The sequence below is a fragment of the Schistocerca cancellata genome, chromosome 2, assembly GCF_023864275.1.
Source record: "Schistocerca cancellata isolate TAMUIC-IGC-003103 chromosome 2, iqSchCanc2.1, whole genome shotgun sequence".
Taxonomy (NCBI): Eukaryota; Metazoa; Arthropoda; class Insecta; order Orthoptera; family Acrididae; genus Schistocerca; species Schistocerca cancellata.
In genome coordinates this window covers 945,609,744-945,630,026 of record NC_064627.1, presented here as the reverse complement: position 1 = coordinate 945,630,026, position 20,283 = coordinate 945,609,744, and the positions used below count along the sequence as shown (strand labels likewise).

Here is a 20,283-nt window from a genome sequence, read left to right as displayed (position 1 = left end):
GCAGAACTAGCACTCCTGAAAGAAAGGATATTGCGGAGACATGGCTTAGCCACAGCCTTGGGGATGTTTCCAGAATGAGATTTTCACTCTGCAGTGGAGTGTGCACTGATATGAAACTTCCTGGCAGATTAAAACTGTGTGCCGGACCGAGACTCGAACTCAGTACCTTTGCCTTTCGCAGGCAAGTGCTCTACCAACTGAGCTACCTGAGCATGACTCACGCCCCGTCCTCATAGCTTTAATTCCACCAGTACCTCGTCTCCTACCTTCCAAACTTCAGTTGGTAGAGCACTTGCCCCCGAAAGGCAAAGGTCCCGAGTTCGAGTCTCGGTCCGGCACACAGTTTTAATCTGCCAGGAAGTTTCATATCAGCGCACACTCCGCTGCAGAGTGAAAATCTCATTCTGAATTCTCCAGTTCTGAGTAGGCATTGTCTGCTGAGGTCTTCCACACACCTTTTCTTGCATAATATTTTGCAATGTTTACATCTGCACAGGCCACTTGTCAAGCAAAGCACTGATCAGACAACCCAGCTACGTATGCAGAACTATGATATGGCCTCTAGTGATCAGATCAAATACAACAAAACAACCCTTAATTGGATACTCCATTTCAAACCACTAAAAGCAGATGAACAGTCCAACATGTTTCCAACATACAATGTCTTTCGGGGATAGCCAGTTTTTGGCAAGAGTATTGTTGCTGATGATTGCTGCACTGCAAGGCACGGTGATCAATACAATTCAAATGCCACTATGAAATCAACCGAATCTTATTCAAAGGAATTTCTCCTAAAGCTCTAGCAAACACAATTTTTATGCACTTCTGAAACATTCTAGCAACAGCCTGTACATGAAGTTTGTAAACTGACTCTGCATATAGTTCTCATCACAATTTTCCATGTTAATACACAGAGTAGTCCCAAAATAAAAACCACAGGGCATAACTGACTGAAAATAAGCAAAATAAACAAGCTCTCAGATTTCAGTATTAGTGACCATGCAGACGATTTTTGTACGGAACGCAACAACACTTAGTTTAACAAGATCCTGAATGTGCTACATTCAATCTTATTACAGACTTTCAGTTCATATTGGGATAACCGTACAAATTATTAGCAAAATTAAGACCAGCTGTAAAAAGGACAAACAAAGTATTCAAACAATGGATAATCCACAATGGAAAGTAACAAAATTATGAGAAGGAAAAGTTGCTACTCACCATATAGCGGTGATGCAGACGCAGATAGGCACAACAAAAAGACACACACAATTAAAGCTTCGGGCCATTGGCCTTTGTCCACAATACACGCACACACAACATTAGTCTCAGCCAACTGAAACCACACAGTGAGCAACAGCACCAGTGCATGATGGGAGTGGTGACTGGGTGGGGTAAGGAGGAGGCTGGAGCGAGGCGAGGGATAGTATGGTGGGGGTGGTGGACAGTGAAGTGCTGCAGGTTAGACAGTGGGCAGGGGAGAGGTGGGGAAGGGGGGGGTTGGAAGTAGCAGAAAAGGAGAGAAATAAAAAGACTGGGTGTGATTGTGAAATGATGGCTGTATAGTGCTGGACTGTGAACAGAGAAGGGGGCTGGATGGGCAAGGACAGTGAATAATGAAGGTTGAGGCCAGGAGGGTTACAGTAACGTAGGATGTATTGCAGGGAAAGTTCTCACCTGCGCAATTCAGAAAACCTGGTGTTGGTGGGAAGGATCCATATGGCACAGGCTGTGAAGTAGTCATTGAAATGAAGGATATCATGTTTGGCAGGGTGTTCAGCAAAGGGTGGTCCACTTGTTTCTTGGCCACAGTTTGTCGGTGACCATTCATGCGGACAGACAACTTGTTGGTTGTCATGCCTACATAGAATGCAGCACAGTGGCTGCAGCTTAGCTTGTACACCACATGACTGAGCATTTTTGTGCTATATGGGAGACAAGTCCAATTTTTCAGTCAGTTTGAGACTGCAATAATTTTTGGACAAAACAATTTTGTTCCAGCTGTTATTTGCGAATATTATATACACATATCAAAAAAGTTCTCCATCACCCTGGTTCCCAGAACTCCTGAAGATAAACATTGACTGTGGATATTGTATCACATACACAGTCCCTTTGACTGTTCAAAGATGTCACTAAACCCAAACAAAGATGTAAACAAACATGCACGAGCAATGTCTTTTAGACAGAGGGGGTCAGACAGCCGATCAGTTTCAATCATCCCACCAGGAAGAAGGTACACAGCTCAAGTTGTCTGCAGTTCAACCATGCCAAGACGGTCAATAGCACAGTTCAATCATGTCCGCATCGTTATTTTGTGCCAAGAAGGGCTCTCAACAAGGGAAGTGTTCAGGTGTCTCTGAATGAACCAAAGCGATGTTATTCTGACATGGAGGAAATACAGAGAGACAGGAACTGTCGATGACATGCCTCGCTCAGGCCGCCCAAGGGCTACTGCCGCAGTGGATGACCACTACCTACAGATTATGGCTTGGAGGAACCCTGACAGCAACGCCACCATGTTGAATAATGATTTTCATGCAGCCTCAGGACGTCGTGTTACGACTCAGACTGTGCACAATAGGCTGCATGATGCGCAACTTCACTCCCGACTTCCATGTCAAGGTCCATCTTTGCAACCATGACACCATGCAGCGTGGTACAGATAGGACCAACAACATGCCAAATGGACTGCTCAAGATTGGCACCACATTCTCTTCACTGACGAGTGTCGCATCTGCCTTCAACCAAACAATCGTCGGAGACATGTTTGGAGGCAACCCGGTCAGGCTGAATGCCTTAAGACACACTGTCCAGCGAGTGCAGCACTGTGGACGTTCCCTGCTGTTTGGGGTGGCATTATGTGGGGCCGGCGTATGCCGCTGGTGGTCATGGAAGGCACCATAATGGCTGCACGATACATTAATGCCATCATCGGAGCGATAGTGCTATCATATTGATGAGGCATTCATCTTCATGCACGACAACTCGTGCCACTATCATGAACCTATTGGAGAATGGTTTTCTTCAGGATAATGACATCGCTCGGTACAGTGGCCAGCATGTTCTCCAGACTGAAACATGTCAAACGTGCCTGGCATAGCTAAAATGGGCTGTTTATGGACGACGTGACCCACCAACCACTGTGAGGAATCTACACCAAATCGCTGTTGAGGAGTAAGAAAATCTGGACTAACAGTGCCTTGATGAACTTGTGAATAGTATGCCACAATGAATACAGGCATGCATCAATGCAAGAGGACATGCTACTGGGTATTAGAGGTACTGGTGTGTATAGCAATCTGGACCACCACCTCTGAAGGTCTCACTATAACAGGCAACGTATGGTTTTCATGAGCAATAGAAAGGGTGGTAATGATGTTTATATTGATCTCTAATCCAATTTTCTGAACAGGTTTTGGAACCGAGGTGACGCAAAACTTTTTTTGATGTGTGTATATAAAATTTTGCATACTTTGATGTGGTAGGCACATTACTATATGTTATTTCCTCTTATTGTCTCTACTTTTTCATTAGAAAATGCAGTCATTTTTGTACTACGAAAATGTTTCTTTTTTTTTAAATATATAACTCTTTATACAGTTAGAAACAATGAACTTGAAAATACTAATGTCAAACATTCACAAACTGTTGTGAACTAATGACTGAGCTACCCAAGCACAACTCCTGACCCGTCCCCACAGCTTCAATACTGCAACTACCTCGTCTCCTATCTTTCAAACCTCACAGAAGCTCTCCCATGAACCTTGCAGATCTTGCACTCCTGGAAGAAAGGATATTGCAGAGACGTGACTTAGCCATAGCCTAGGAAATGTTTCCAGAATGAAATTGTCACTCTGCAGTGGTGTGTACACTGATACGAAACTTCCTGGCAGATTAAAACTGTGTGCTGGATCGTGACTCGAACTCTGTACGAGGTGCTGGCAGAATTGAAGCTGTGGGGACAGGTAATGAATTATGCTTGGCTAGCTCAGTCATTACACTACTTGCCCCGAGTTCGAGTCTTCATCGGGCACACAAGTTTGCCACGAAGTTTTATATCAGTGCACACACTGCTGCAGAGTGACAATTTCATTCTGGAATTCAACATTTTTGTTACATTTAATGTTTTGTGCATTGTTATTCTTAGGTGCTGCAATTTTGTTTAGTAGCCAATATGTTTATTTTATCTAATTATGACCATGAAATTATTACCTCAATGGAAATCACTGTAGGAAATAACACGTTACGACTCACTTATAGAGTTTTTACAATCATCCTTCTGTAAGTACTAAACACATCCATACACAAGTTGTTGCCACATGTTTACTGGCTAACACACACTGTGTTTTGATAGCTGGTGGCAGTCTAATCCTATGGGTAATAACTGTTGGTTGCTGCCACAGAAAACACACAACACAAATTAGTCTGTGTGTGTCTCTGAATGACAGTGTATGGATGTGTTTAGAACTTTAAGAACAATGTTATGAATAGATTGCTACTCACCATATGGAGGAAATGTTCAGTCGCAGAGAAGCATGCCAAAAAGACTGCTAAACATGTTGAAACAGTGGCCAGTGACAGGTGTGTGTGTGTGTGTGTGTGTGTGTGTGTGTGTGTGTGTGTGTGTGGTGTGTGTGTGTGTTTACTTTACAAGAAGGCCTTTTGGCTGAAAGTTCACATGTTTAGCAGTCTCTTTGGTGTGCCTTTCTGCATCTCAACATCTCCTCTATATGGCAAGTAGCAATACATCCTTTTCATAATATTTTCATTATTTCATCCTGAATTTTCCATTGTTTAAACTTTAATAACACTTGTGCAATCATCTATAGGTGAATGGAAGCCAGTTCTTTTTTAGTTGCAACCCAGAAAGCCACTGAGTGCAAAAGCTCGTGAGTAAACTGTTGTCAACTAGGTGGTGTAGTAGAAAGTGTCTCATTAAATTATTTTGTGTAGGACAGATATCAGGCCTGATTTTCCATCTTGCATAATGGGATGTTTGGAAAATTTTGAGTGCCACTAGGCCTTTTTTAGTAACTGTAATACAGAACTTATCAAATTCCAAACTGATCAACAATGACGGCTGAAAACTGTTCCGGTTATGAGCTTGAGAGAGATTAAACAATCTCCTTTTCTCATGAAGCCTTCCTTCTAACTCAGTTTAGGTTCTTGGAAAATCTATGTTTTAATGCATTTCAAAAAAGAAACCATCTCAATAAAAAGGGCTTAAGCGTTCTGATAAAGTAAGAACAGTAGAACTAAGAAAGCTTTAAAGTGTGTTCTTTTACCAGACCACAAGTTGCGACCAATATGCAAGAGTGAGGTTCAGAATAAAATTGCTGCTCTGTGATGCCGGTCAAAGGCTCGGATGCCAACAGTGATGAATCAGAAACTACAGAAAGCATCAATTCAGGTTTGTCAAGCCTTGGATATTCTTGAGGATTTGAAATAAGATTCACAAGGCAGTGGCTCACTGGTAAAGTGCCAAACTGCAGATGCAAAGATGTTGGGTTTGAGACTTCATCATTTCTACGGTTTTTTATTGCCGTGTATCACTTTTTTCATCTCTGTCAATGTTAATGTGAAAAATGCCCAGCTGCACCAAGGGTGGAAGTCCATGTTAAACTGTGGGTCCCCCCTATAGTCTGCTACATCAGTTCAAAGTGTTGTTGGAAGAAGGGACATTAGAGTTTAACAAATCCATAGGATGGATGAAAGCAATGGCATACCACATCCAATACAACCAGGTCTAGTAAACCACTGTGGTGTTCAAACCAACTGTAAGGTTGACGAGATTTACCTCTGGCCAAGATCTGTCAAATCCAAAAAGAAATTTGCAGTCAGCTCACAGTTCTGGTGGGTTTACGCCAGATATAATTTGAGAGAAAAATTATAATAATCAGTAATGCCAATACTATATTGCTTATAGTATGATGAGTGAGCTGAAACAAGAAATTTAAGTTACCCGTGTGCATTCGAATCAAAACATGAACCAGCTTATTGAGGACATTAAGTTTATTCAGCACATTAAGTGGCACAAATTGTCAGTTCACGGAAATGCAAGGCAGTAATGGTACCTCCCAAGTAACCACTTTGTCGGTCTCCCATGCAAAAATGTGAACTGTGTGTCAGCAGTAAAGATTAGTACTTACTATAGAGACGACCTGTTTTTGCATGCTGCTGCCAAACTCACATGTAAACTATTCTCCACCTTAAAAGCTTCTAAACAATTTAAGGGTGCAAAGACCTGTTTCAGTCACACACCACTCGCTGATGCTATTCAGTCAAACGAAACAAAACTCTTCTTTTTAACTGTATGTACAAACTGTATTTAATAACTGGATAGCTGTTAAAAGAGATAATTGGCTGCAGCACGTTGTAAGCGAAATATGTATTCACTTGTGCTTTCTACCTTAAGGTATATCTGTTGCATTAGTGGATATAACAGAAATACTACGCACAAATAAACATGACCTATCAACATTATGAAAAGAATAGACCACTACTCACCATAAAGAGGACACACTGAGTGACAGGCACAATAAAAACTTCATTACACATTGAGCTTTCGGCTCAAAGCCTTCTTCAGAAAAGAAAAGACAATACACCACATGCGCACATGATCTTGATCTCCAGCCAGCTATGCTTAATATTTAGCCGGAGAAAGCCATGTGTATGCATGAGGCATGTTTAGTTATGTGAATTTGTGTGCGCTTTCTTTTCTGAAGGAGGCTTCGACAGAAAGCTCAGTGTGTAACAGTTTTTTTTTTTTTCCCCCTGTCTTTAGCTCAACATCTCATCTTCCCATTGAATAGCAATCTATCCTTTACATAATAATGCTGATATTTCAACTTCAATTTTCCATTGTTTGGCCCATCAATAATAACACATATGATGATAATGTTAAAAAATATGTTTTATCTATCAGTTGTTATTCACCAATGCATGTGCTGCAGCTTCATTTGCAGCCCTATCAAATACAGAAATTGTAAATACAATGCATTCTGGCACAAATTACGTAGACATGCTGACAAGAAGAAACAAGATATGAATAAAGAAATAAACATAATGGCTCTTATGCGCTTGATGAATGTTAAAAACCTAAATTTGTACTTTCCAAGACAATGTGGAAGCACAAGAAATTGATTACGTGTAACAAAGCAAATTTGAAAGCATAAATAGCTACCAATTGCTGCAACTGCTTCTCCAGCAAATAGTGTGTTCATTTATTTGTACATCACACAAGCAGTAGTAAAAAACAGAAATTACTAAGGAAATCTAGGAAAGCACTGGTGGCTTGTCTTCTAATTTTATTATGTTTATAGATCCTGTAAGAACTAAAATAAGAGTATAGCAACCTGTTACTTTAAAAAAAAATATTATGCAGAGTGCTCCCTTCAGTATATCTAAATACATCACACCAGAAGTTAAAAGTCCACCCAACATGTTTTCCTGTCCGTATATGTAGGCTAAACTCAGAAACTACCGTAAGGAATGCGATATGGTCTTCAGCAACAGATAAGACTGTTTAAAGGGTAAGGTTTGCATACATAATTTATTACCACAATGCCAGACAAGTTTTCCAACCACAGATATTTGGTGCTACCCGTGCGAAGCCAGGGCGGGTTGCTTTCCACATCTCTAAAGATTCTCCAGTGTTCCACAAAAAAAAGTATATAAATGAATGTAAACCTCTTAAGCCTACAACTCTAATACATGTGCACAACAAGCATCTGCACTGCTGGTAATCCAGACATATACTCATCGGGTAAGTGCAGGGATATCTGTGCAGACACACTGTAAAGATCTTCATTGGAAAGTGACAATGGCTGATGAAAACAGGATCTACAAACTGTCCAATCACCTCACAGTGCTATTATTTTGTTATCAAGCTACACAGAGCAGGACTTGTTTCAACGACTGGTTCGAAGTATGCCACACAGACTTCATTTAAAATGATATATACACTTATATTTTATAAGAACTGAAGGTCTATTGTTAACAACTGAAAGTCCAATTAATTTTTGACAAATAATGCCCGCAGTAGGACAATTTATACAAAATGCTTCATTCCTGTACCAGATCGGCATGGAACCTCTTGCCAATAGGCAAGAGCATGACGGGGGGAAAAAACCCTACTGGCTTTAAGCATTGATTTAATAGGCTAATAAAATTCATAAATACGTGAACAACATTACAGGACGGAATAACACCAAAAAACAAATTGTCTGTGGAACCTTCTGTTATACTGAATCCAGTATATTTAGAACATACCGAACGCTCTGTGTCTGGAAACAAAAGCAGAGACCTGATCAACATGAAGATGGCCTGATATGACCCTTCAATACATTTACTTTAACGGGCATGCTCCAAAATGTCCATGAAAAATCATTCAACCACGAACCACATGCAATACAAATTTTATTTAAATCCTACAACAATCAGTCTGTATCATATACACCCACCTTTCTGTAAGATACTCGTTCTCATACAATGTAATGTAATTGCGAAGTCTCTCCTCCATTTCTCTCTCTTCTCTTTCCTTTCTCTCATTACGGACTTCCTTCTTAGTTGACACTACATCCAACATGTTCTCATTCGCTGGAAAACTGGGTGCATTGTTCGATGTATTACAAGGTGTATCTGTCATACCTGAAACACATACTGACTGTGCTCCAACCACCACGTCACTGTCACCACTACGGTTTCCCCCCATTTCAAGTTCACTTGATCGTCGCCATCGTGATTTCACTTTCACTGGTTTGCTGCTGTCGAGATCAAATGCAGATATTGCAGATTGTGGAACAGCTGGGAAAGTACACGTGGAAACTGGATGACTGAGACTGTCTTTCTGTATGGGATCATTGCTGACTGGTGGACACACAAGTTCTGGTGCCCCAACATGTTTTCCATCAGAGGTTTCCCTTGCAACACTCTTAGGAGAGCTTGGTAAATCACTCTTAGAGCGCGATTTTTGTCTCGACAAGCCTATGGAACGAATGCGATTGCTTCTTCTCACACCTATACTACAGTTTGAACTGCTTTCAGATCCTGTTGTGTCTGTACTGCCACTACGGCTTCTAGAACTGACTGACTTTGGTTTTCTTTCAGGTACCTCCTCTGTTCGACAATTTTTTTCATTTGTGCATGCACTGGCTGTGAAGCAAGGAGATTCATTGATATCAAGGCTTCCAGAATCTTCACAGCTTTGATCAGTACCCTCAGTGATAACAGTCACTTCATTGACACATGGCACTATATTTTCTATAGAAAAGTTGTGTATCTCATCTTTGGTTTCTTCACCCATGATTCTCTCTCCAAACAGAGAAGATCTGGGACTCTGGCAGCTCAAATATTCCTTGTGGACACTATCACAGCCTTCTAGTGCATGGTGCTCCTCTTCTGCAACCGGTAAGTCTTCAATACTCCCCGATGACACAGGCATAACACTGCTTATTAAATCTGTATCAGTGTTGTGTACTTCAGTTTTAAAAGTTGAAATATCACTCTGACTGTCAGTTTCACAAAGCACTTGATCTTGAGGAACTGGTAGTTCTACAACAAACTCTTCACTAACAACTGTTTCATCATTTGCTGTAGTCTCTAAATTGTCACTGACTTCATACGTAATACAATCTTCAATAATGTTCTGGTTTCCAATGTCACTTTCCTCGCCACAGCCATCAAAACACTTCACAATTTGTTCACTATGTACATTAGTATTTTCATTGGTTGTTCTCACATAATTTATTTGGTTGGTTCTACAATTACTTGTATTAACATAATTAGAGTTGGCACTTAATTTGTCAACTGTAACACACTTACACTCCTCTATTTCAGCTCCTCTGCCACAGTCATGGCAGTAACTACCTTTTACCACTGAGACTTGGTCTGCTTCACACTCCCTACTGTCTTCATAGTCTAATTCTTGATCATCCTGGCTTCTTGTATCTCCCACTTCTATTTCTACACCTTCGCAAACAATCATGTCCTCCACATATTCATCTGTCCACACAACTTGCTCAGCATTACTGATGTCCAATTCCTCCTGTTGTTCAATTACTACTTCATTCAGAGGCTCTAAATCCTGACTAGTTTCTATGACTTCTTTCGAGACATCTGAACCCTCAGGAGACATAATTTCATTTTCAATTACTTCCTGTAGGCAACGGAACTTGCCAAATTTCTTGTGGATGGATGAAACAGGCTGAACAGGATAAATTGCAGCAGGTGGAGATTGGTGCAGAGTGTCAGTAGCATTAGCAGGTTGCAAATCTCCACAACACATGTTTGTATTTTTATCTTCTCTCGTGTCTGAAATCCGGTGACTTAAGATACCATTGAGTTTGTGTTCTGACAGTCCGTTTAGTTTCTTCTTGTTTTTTGTTGATGATAACTTTACTGACTTTGTTTTTCTCCTTCTCACTGCCGCTTTTCGTCTGCGGGCCATCACACGGATCATTTGTGTCACCATACATTCAGGAACTACCTGCTGCTCCTTTCCATTGCTGAGCAAGTCATACTCCTGCAGCCTGAAACAAACAGGAAATAAAGATGAGTTTCATGAATACTTGAAAATTTCATAACAACCAACACCATAAGTGAAGGAAATGGGAACACTAGAATTCACTAATGGTATTATTTAATTTGACAGAGGGAGAGCAAATTTGGATAATCTACATTTATACTCTACAAGCCACTGACAAGCACAGACGGTATTTCCCAATGTACAACTTATCAAGGTTTCTTTCAATTCTATTCACATATAGACCACGGGAACAATGACTGCTTAAAGGACACACACACTGTAATTAGTCCAATCTTGACTTTGCAGCCCCTAGAGGAGCAATACATAGGAGGCTGTACTATATTCCTAGATTCCTCACTTAATACTGATTCTTGAACTCTGTAAGTAGGCTTTTGTGGAATAATTGGTATCTATGTGCAAGCATCTACCATTTTCAGATTTATCGGCAATTCTGTGATGTTCTCCCATGGGTCAAACAATCATATAATCCACATGTGTCGAACCTTTTAGCTTACTTCCGGGTCAGATTGGAAGAAGATGAGAATTTTGGGCTGCACTAAAAAGCTTAACACTAACTAACAATAACTACTGGGGAAAAAAATTGGGCAAATGAGAGAATCAAGTGGCTGGCGATTCAAATTGAAAATATTCAATTTATCATAGCTTTACATAAATGGATTTGTATGGATTTTATTTTTATTTTTTTTTTAATTTTATTTATTTTGATCATGTGATACTTCCTTCTTGGGCCACACTGCTATTTGCTTTGGAATGCATGCGGCCCATGGATTAGATATAATCAATGGTGATGTCTTTCTTTGCATATGTTCAATTACCCCTCCCCCCCCTCTTAGCCCTATCTGTTAGGCGTCCCATAAACTTTGTCAGTATTCTAGGATGTGTTGCACAGGTGTTTTGTAATAGACTGCTTACAATCTCTCATTTGTAGCCTGACAGCATTTACCCAGTATCCTACCAATGAACCGAGATGTGTCACCTGTTTTACACGATACTGTGGGATTAGGTAATGTAGTCATAGGATAGTACATTTTTTATATTTTTGAAGTGTACAATCTTACATTTTCAAACATTTACAGCAAGCTGCCAGTACTTGCACCACTTTGAAATCTTACCAATATTTGATTGAAAATTTGTGTATCTTGTATCAGACAGTACTTCATTACTGATAACTGCATCCTGTACAAAAAGTCTAAGATTACTATTAACATTGGGTGCCAAGTCATTAATATAGGCTACAACACGAACAGTAAGGGTCGCCACCCACTTCTCTTGGGCATTCTTGAAGCTACTTTTAATTATCTTTCTCTTACAAGAGATACATCCACTACAACAGCTATTTAACATTTCATTTTTCTTCTAAAGGATAAACAAGTACATAACCAGTAACACCAATAAATCTCTTCTGTAGAATACTAATTAACAATAACAATACAACAAAGTTTTAACCATGCAGTTTGTAGTCTTTCAAACTGCCGCAAGGAGGACATATGTCTAGTAGCTGTCAAAATGAGTGAACAACTTCTCACATGATGCCTTTATAACAACAAAGAACTACATCACAATTAGGCACCAGGTTAATTGATCAGTATTCAGGAATGAACAAGCCGCAATATAATAAAATGAAAGCAAAATGTGCATCTGGTGAGGGAAAAACATCTGCAGTGTGATTCATTACACTTTGGGGTAATACTAAACAGGATACTGCTCTTCAAAGAATATTTTAAAATTTAATGTTGCTTGAACACCAGAAAACTTTATTTCGTGTGTCTACTGGACCTTGTTATCCAGAATACAGTATTCTACCAATCTTCTACATCTACTTCTATACTCTGCAAACCACTGAAGTGCACTGCACAGGGTTTGTCCACTGTACCAGTTATTAGAGTTTCTTCCCAGTCCGTTCATGTATGTAGAATGAGAAGAATGATTGTTTAAATGTCTCTGTGTGTGTTTTAACTAATCTGACCTTGTCCTCATGGTCCCTATGTGAGCGATAACTAGGGAGTTTTACAATATTCATAGAGTCATCATTTAAAGCCGGTTCTTGAAATTTGCAAGTAGGTTTTTTGGGGCAGTTTACATCTATCTTGAAGAATCTGCTAGTACAGTTTCTCCAGTATCTCTAAGTTACGCTACCACAGGCTAAGTAAATATGTGACCATTTGTGTTGCCATCATCTGTATATGTTCAATATCACTCGTCAGTCCTATCTGGTATGGTCCCTCAGTAATAATCTAGGATGCATCACATGAGTGATTAGTAAGCAATCTCCTTCATAAATTGATTGCATTTCCCTAGTATTCTACAAATAAACTGAAGTCTACTACCTGCTTTACTCACAACTGAGCCTACGTGACTATTCCATTTCATATCACTGTTAACTGTTAGCCGTTATTTGTATGAACTCTCTGCAAAAGTGACTATTGATATCATAGACATACAATACTATGTTTATTCAATTTGTGAAATGGACAAATTTACATTTCTGAACATTTAAAGCCAGTTGTCTTGTTTGCACCACTTTGAAATCTTATCAAGACCTGACTGAATATTCAAGCAGCTTCTTTCACACAGTTGTTCATTATAGCTAACTGCATCATCTGCAAAAAATTTGGTCCACAAAGTCATTGAGGTACAACATGTATTGCAAGGGTCCCAACACACTTCCCTGTGGCACACCTGAAGTTATTGCTTACATCTGACAAATGCCCATCCAAGGTAACATGCTGTAGCCAAGATACATAAACCTACACAGCATCACAATGATAAAGCTCAGTCTTCAACAGAAAGATATGTGCTACATATACATAACAACAATAGTTGCATTGTTTTCTAGATTAAATCTTAATAGCACCCAATAGGAATAGAGTCAAAGTAGTAAACAAGTGATTTCCTTTCCATTACTTAAAGAATGTTCTGTAATTAAGAAATTGAGCATTCATACTACATTCCATCACAAACTGAACCTCATGTTTGCTGGGAGATTGATTTTTAAGAGCCTTCAGAGCTGACAAATGTGAGGCACACCATGCTACCATGATCAAGAGGTCTGCCCACTTTCAAAAAATTGTAAAATACAAAATTAAGTCACACAAACCAGGAAACAAATAAGTATTGCAGCATTCATTCTGTATTGTGCTCCAAAAGTAGGTGCCCGCATGCGTGTGTGCAATCCTAAAGTCGGAGGAAAGAGCTATGTATGCCAACTAGCTGCAAAGTGTATAAGTTTTGTGTTTAAATTGCCTTTTTATTGTGTTCGTGGCAGAGAGACAACCCGACAATCAGCTTTCTGTAATTTTTTGTATTTAACTTGTGAATTTCAGAACTTACATATCACTTTCCCAAAGCAGTTCAATGCAACTCAAAATTTCTCAAGAAAATCAATTTTTAAATTTTTCAGGGAGTGTTAATTCACCAAAGTAAAGGCAACTTTCACAATTGGCCATGAGGCTCACTCCGTAGCACAGGGTTATCAATGGATCGCTGGTTTACGTTTCGATATATAGATTTTTTCATTCGTTTATTTATTGTTCAATTTGAATAACAACACGCCATTCACATATGAAATTTATCAAATATATGCTAATTAATACACACCTTATCATTTTTAATACATACATCATACACACATCATCTTGTTTCTAACTACATACCGTAAGCAAAATTAAAGTTTTTATTATTCTTAGTTATTAATATTTTATAAAAGAGTATTAATAAATTTGTGATTTTTTTTTTAATTTAAACAATCTTTCACAAAATATCTATAATCAAGAATTCATATTTGCATTGAAAATGTGAAGTCTGCGAGTGATACGTAACTAGAAATAAGGCAATCTGAATTTTTCATAAAAATGATTAGATGTGTGTTAATTTGCATATATTTGATTAATTTCATATTTAAATGATGTAGATATTCAAGCTGAATGGAGAGTAGTATCCACACTGGTCTACCCTTGGCAAGTCTCTCTTAGAGAATGTCATTCCGAAGCCATTAATGCTAATAAGGAAAACTTGACCAATTTGGTGCACAAGCACAAACAAACTGCTTCAAAAGTGACAACATACTGGGTTATACAGAGTAGCCCTCTGGCAAGAGGGAGAATGGTTTCTTCACTAACTGTTGCATTTTGTTATGGAACTGCCCATCTTCAGCCTTTCTCTCAGCTTGAAACTGCAAATACACGTTGTCAAAAGGTCATTTCTACTACCCAGCTATCCTCCAAATAGCAATATAATGGAATAACAGCCATTACATGCCAACCACTAATGGGTTTATACAGCAAAATGAATTTTATTCATACAGTTACTGCTGGTGCAGCCCTCTCTCATTGAAAAACAGAGCTACAGCCAACAGATTAGAACAATGACTGACAGACGGTGAAGCAAACATAGGACTGTTTGAAGTTTGAGAACTTAGGACTATGGCAAGAACACAATACTGTGAGCAATATGCAGGTAAAATAAGAGGATCATCTTCCTTAGGTACCTCTCCAATCCACTGTTTCCAAGAAGAGATTAACAGGAAATAATCAACTTAATATCTCGTGTCCACTCTCACATTATCAACATGTATAAACCACTTCAGTGGCCTGTCAGGAATTATACACATCTGATTTCATGATATCACATTAATTTGCATAGCCAACTCGCAACCGAACTGTTACCTTTCAATCTAAACTATGCCTTCAGCTAAGCTATATCTTCAGTTACTCTACAGATCAATCTGGCACTACAAGGCAATATAGGTACTGTGACTATTGTGTTCTGTCTCTGTTTGCACATGTATGATGCCACAGGCCACCACCATTACACCCCAAGTGAAAATTGGCACACAATATTGTTAGGTTCACCCTGCCCAACTGTACACGTAAGCCAAGCTGCAAGCTATCCTGGGTTAATATTCGTCCAACTGACAATTCCTACAAACTGACAATCTAAAATAATTACATTACAGCATTCCTGGGTAATGACACAAGATACAGGTTTAAAACTGAAGGGAGGAAGAGTTGCGTTTTAGGCCTACATCCATTTGATGACAATATTATTAGACACAGGATTTATTGCTGATCCCACTATATATCACGACTCCACTCTGGAAGTTTTACTATACATGCTATTAAAGTATGAATCCTTTCCAATGCTGCAAACAAAACTGCGCAGTTAACATTCAATGATACTGTGTATGTGTTGTGAGCAACGTAAGTGAAACACCTGGAAACAATCACCATAATCAAAACAAAAACAAAAACAACAACAACAACCACCAATAAGATTACAAAATATGTTTGTTGAATAGCATCTGGAATAATAACACTGGCTCTTATGCATCTTGCAAAGTCAGATGAGTTATGTAATCACTGAACTTTAATGCAGATATATTAATAAGCCAACTGCAAGTCAATGGTGTGATGTTGCTCATAGTATGCTCAGAGTATCACTGACTTAACTGTGTAGTTTTTTTTTTTTTTTTTCAGCATAGGAAAAAAAGGCTCATCCTCTCTCAGTATGTAGGCCTAAACGAAAACTCCCACAGCTAAAAATTCCAATGATATGTAAGGAGTGGGTCATCAAACAGTGATAGCATGTCACTATATTTCAAACAATGCCACACAATAATGAAACCAGAGTTTTGTTAAAAACAGCTCCATTATGCACCCCCAAAGTAAACTACTATTACACTTTTCCCATATAAAACATATATAAAACACAGCAACACAAAATGGCATTTTTAACGGAGCACACAATGCACAAACTTATTTTGGATACAAATTTTCCACTAAAAAAAGTCAGTCAAACATGCAATTAATAAATCATTCTTCTATTCACTGAAAATACTGTTTCAATTTGTTACAAGTAAATACCCAAGTTCCAAACGAGCGGTGGTCATGCTAAACGAGTCGGAAGCTCAAGTTCTGCGTAATATTAATAGTTTGTGGCGAAAACATGGTCATCAGACGTAATTTCCCTAAATCTAAAGCCTTCAACTATTTTGTCAACGTACTGTACTTACTATCACGTGAAGTGTCTAAATATTCTAAATACATGTTCATTATTTTTCAGAATAAACAAACTCCAACAAGTCTTACACTTTCTCGAAATCCAGCTCACTTGTGCACGTAGACAAGTAATTATCAATCAACTACATTCACTTTAAAAAAAAAAAAAAAAAAAAAAAAGCCTTAAATGCTACAGTACGGTACGGCGATCAACCCTATTACATGCGTGTATTTCACCATATGCATTCATCTTTTAAGTCAACCAGGCCTTATCAAAACAAAGCGCACTCTACAAGCAAAAGCTATACGTTGTACCGTCGTTCTGTCGGATTTTACTTGTTTCACAGGGCTAAAATTATTATTTATAGCTCGTGCAGTTCGAACATCACTTAATCGATGTTGCAATAAGTATGTGGAACAAGAAGCATGTACTATTTCTACATGTACATTATCAATACGAACCGAGTATTCTCCAAAATAATCTGTCCCACACACTCATATAGGCTCTTAGCCGTTTGTTAAAAACAGTGCTTAGTAATAGCAAAACTATCTTTGTTAGTCGAATTAGTGGAATTACACACTATCTGATGAGCTTATGACTTCAAACCCACGTTAACACGGGCAATATACCTTCTTAGTTCTTCCAGAAGAGGACTTATTGCTTTCGGAGACATACTATGACCCCAAGTACCTGAGCATTTAGTAGTAGTTCTCACCTTAACTAAAATGCCTACATTATTTCAATATTTACACTGAATTCAGTCTCATGTCCCTGATTAACTACCGCTTAGTCCACTCGGCACAAAACACATACTAGACGCCATCACTCACGCCATTTTTTGGAGTATCTTTCCTTTTTCCCCTCCTCCTGACGCCAACTCAAAGCCGACACTACAAGCAATCTCATGTTATAAGGCAGTAAGGTGAAACGAGTAGAACAGCGCAGAATTCGAAATTATTGATAAAGCAGGCTTAAATGCATGCCTGTTAACTTTGTGTAGCATCTAGTAAGGCTAATGCACTTCGACTTCTGGACTGTGTCACAAAATAACCAATAACAAAATTGCCAAAGAAGTGATCAAGTTTTAAAATAACTGTATTGTATCAGGTAATGTACATTTTAATTTTCATGTTTTCACTATGTAGGCCCTTGATGCAAAACATGTTTTACAAACAGCATAAACCCAGTTTATCAGTGAATGCGATTTTACGCAACGCAATGGCAAGTAATGGTAACTTACGAACAGGAATTTCTGAATATCTCCCTCAGAAAACAAAGTAAGTTAGCAGATATAATAGGGATTTTTACGGGTTGTGGACAAGAGATAAGAGTCTTCTGTGAAAACTGGGATAATGCACGAACAGGCCAAAATAGTAATTCAGTACTGACGTCTAGACAGTTTTAATCCAAAAGAAGTTACACAGTAGCTAGGCAGCCCAGTATCTTCGCTCCAGAGTTATACCTGGTGGTCTTGACGTCTTATTTATTTTAGTGTCGCCTCAGTGCTGTAGTTTTTCGTTGACCTAACCTCCGGAAGAGTGGGGCTACTTGTCTAGTAGAACAACGGGTTCCTTGTAACCGTCAGTGTACCTGTTCCGCTACCCAAGGTTGCGAATTGAATCACTGGTCGAGTTTCACTCCTTGTTGTAGAGTTCCTTGGCGTGCTCTATATATCTATCGAGCATACGTTTTTCTTCCACTCACTCATGTAGACAGTAGGAGGGGAAGTTCCAATGCACAAGGAAAACTCTTTTAAATGGCCTGTGTTGCCATCGCTGATTCTTGTCAATGTGACACTTCGCTACATCTTCGCGTAAACCGGTAGTGGGCGTATGTAAATGCGCAATCTATGTAGGACGCATTCAACAGAGAGAGAGAGAGAGAACTTTTCGTTGAGCAATGGGTATGGTGCCTCCAATACTGCAGTAGTCTTCTTGCATACATTGTCGACGTGTTGCCTCCATGTCAACTGACAGTCAACTGTGATACCGAGATATAGGTCTGCGTTTATCCACTGAATTGCCATACCATGGAAAGTAACGTTCCCTATGGCTGGGAGACGTTTCCTGGTGAGTAGTAGAACCTCTTAGTAACTGCAGCAATGTGTTGCCCACTGCTCTAGGTTATTGCAGGCGTCCTGAAGTCTTCGCTCCATTGCCTGTGGCTATCAGCGTCTGGTAATGAGCACAGTGTCATCGACATAGACATATCAGCTGACTTTAAGAGATGTTGGTGGGTCTGCTTTGTAGGCACTGTATACAACAGGGCCTATAAATAATCCTTGTGGTACACCTGATTGTATCTCTATGATGGTTGCATCAATGCCACCTTCTCTGAGGGCAAAAGTGTGGCCGGCCTGGTAGTCAGCAGTCAGCCAACAACTTACAAACAGTCCTGACAGCCCATGAGCAAATAGTTTGTGTATGATCCAGTGTGCCAGACACTGTGGAAAACTGCTGAAAGCCAATATGTCCTCTTCAACAACATATAGTAATTGCTGTGTGGTTGAATGTCCCGCTCATAAACCAAATTGTTCGTTGGGCAGAACAGTTTCTCAGACCAGTGGCAGTTGAAGGATCTTCAGGTAGAGCCATTCAGAAACCTTCCTTAACTTAACTGGCCTATAGCTTCTTGCCCAGTTTGGGTACTGCGACCGTAATTGCAACCTACCAGAAATACGGATGTCCCTTCTGGTGTATGATGTTGCTAAAGGTTATTTTTACATACTCAATGGCTTCTTGAGGAAGTTCCTTAAACATCTTCGCAGTAACTTTATCGTGTCCAAGTGCTTTCTTGTTCATCACACATGTGATGCTTTAGTGGACGTCTTCTTCCGAGATGATAAAGTCGTTGTCTGTGTCATTCATGTTTTCAGCTGCTTGATGCATCCTGAGCCTTGTCTCCCTGAACTGAACGTGCACTGGGTTGATGGGCTCATCCATCAGTCTAAAATTCGCTACAAATACATCTGCAAGGGTGTTTGCTTTTTCTGCATGTGTAAAAGTTTCTTCTGCAGGTGTTGTGAGCGGCGGACTCATGGATGTATGTTCGTGAAAAGCTAACAGTGTCGCAAGTAGAGGTGTTGGAATCAAGCGTTGGCACCTTCTCTGCCCACATGGTGTTTCTATGGATGATCAGAGCTGCCTTAACTTTCCACTGCAGCTGACTGCCCATGTCTTCTACTAATGCTGCCTGACTATGAGCCAGTCCCTAAGCAGGTAGTTCTTCTTGCAGCCTGTATGTAGAATCTTTGGTGGTAGCAATTGCTGTCTCCTTCCCTCTGCATGCTGCTTGCTTTGTGCTGTAGTCGTGACACCATTGTTAATTGCTATAGTGATGTAATTATAAGTTCCCTTGTCCCAGTGGTTTCATCGATTGGGGTTTCCATCATTTACTGCATCAACAGTCAGTGATTTGAGAAGAAATCGCATGCACCACTTCCATTCACACAAATACTGCGATGCCTTCATAATATGCCTAGGAGATCCGCATGCCTATGTTGTGGGAATATGTTGTTGATTCATCAGGGCCACGAACTTGGTCGTGCACCCATTCTAGTTCTCCGAGGAGCGTTCGGCGCTTCTAGTTGTGTCCTTGAGCTATAGTGCATGTGTTTGCAGTTTAAGTCCCCAGCTGTGATAGTGTGACACAGTAGCTAAAAATGGAGACATTATTTTTATGCAAAATATGCAGACAAGCAGGCACAATTATTCTGAAACCTGAAATATATAGACATA

The 20,283-nt window shown here is 39.5% G+C and overlaps 1 protein-coding gene across 4 annotated transcripts in view; it reads right to left on the bottom strand.

Annotated features, from left to right (window-relative positions):
* LOC126162917 (uncharacterized) overlaps window positions 1-17,386 on the bottom strand; it is a 252,238-nt gene extending 234,852 nt beyond the window's left edge. For 3 of the 4 annotated variants that reach the window (XM_049919733.1, XM_049919734.1, XM_049919736.1), the window contains exons 1-2: window positions 17,176-17,371; window positions 8,466-10,532 (exon numbers count right to left, since the gene is read on the bottom strand). In XM_049919733.1, the coding sequence (XP_049775690.1) occupies window positions 8,466-10,532; window positions 17,176-17,219 (2,111 nt within the window). In that variant the 5' untranslated portion in view covers window positions 17,220-17,371. Of the gene's footprint in view, window positions 1-8,465; window positions 10,533-17,175 lie in introns of all 4 variants that reach the window. The other variant, XM_049919735.1, reaches the window with a different exon arrangement.
* Between the last annotated feature and the right edge of the window lie 2,897 nt (window positions 17,387-20,283).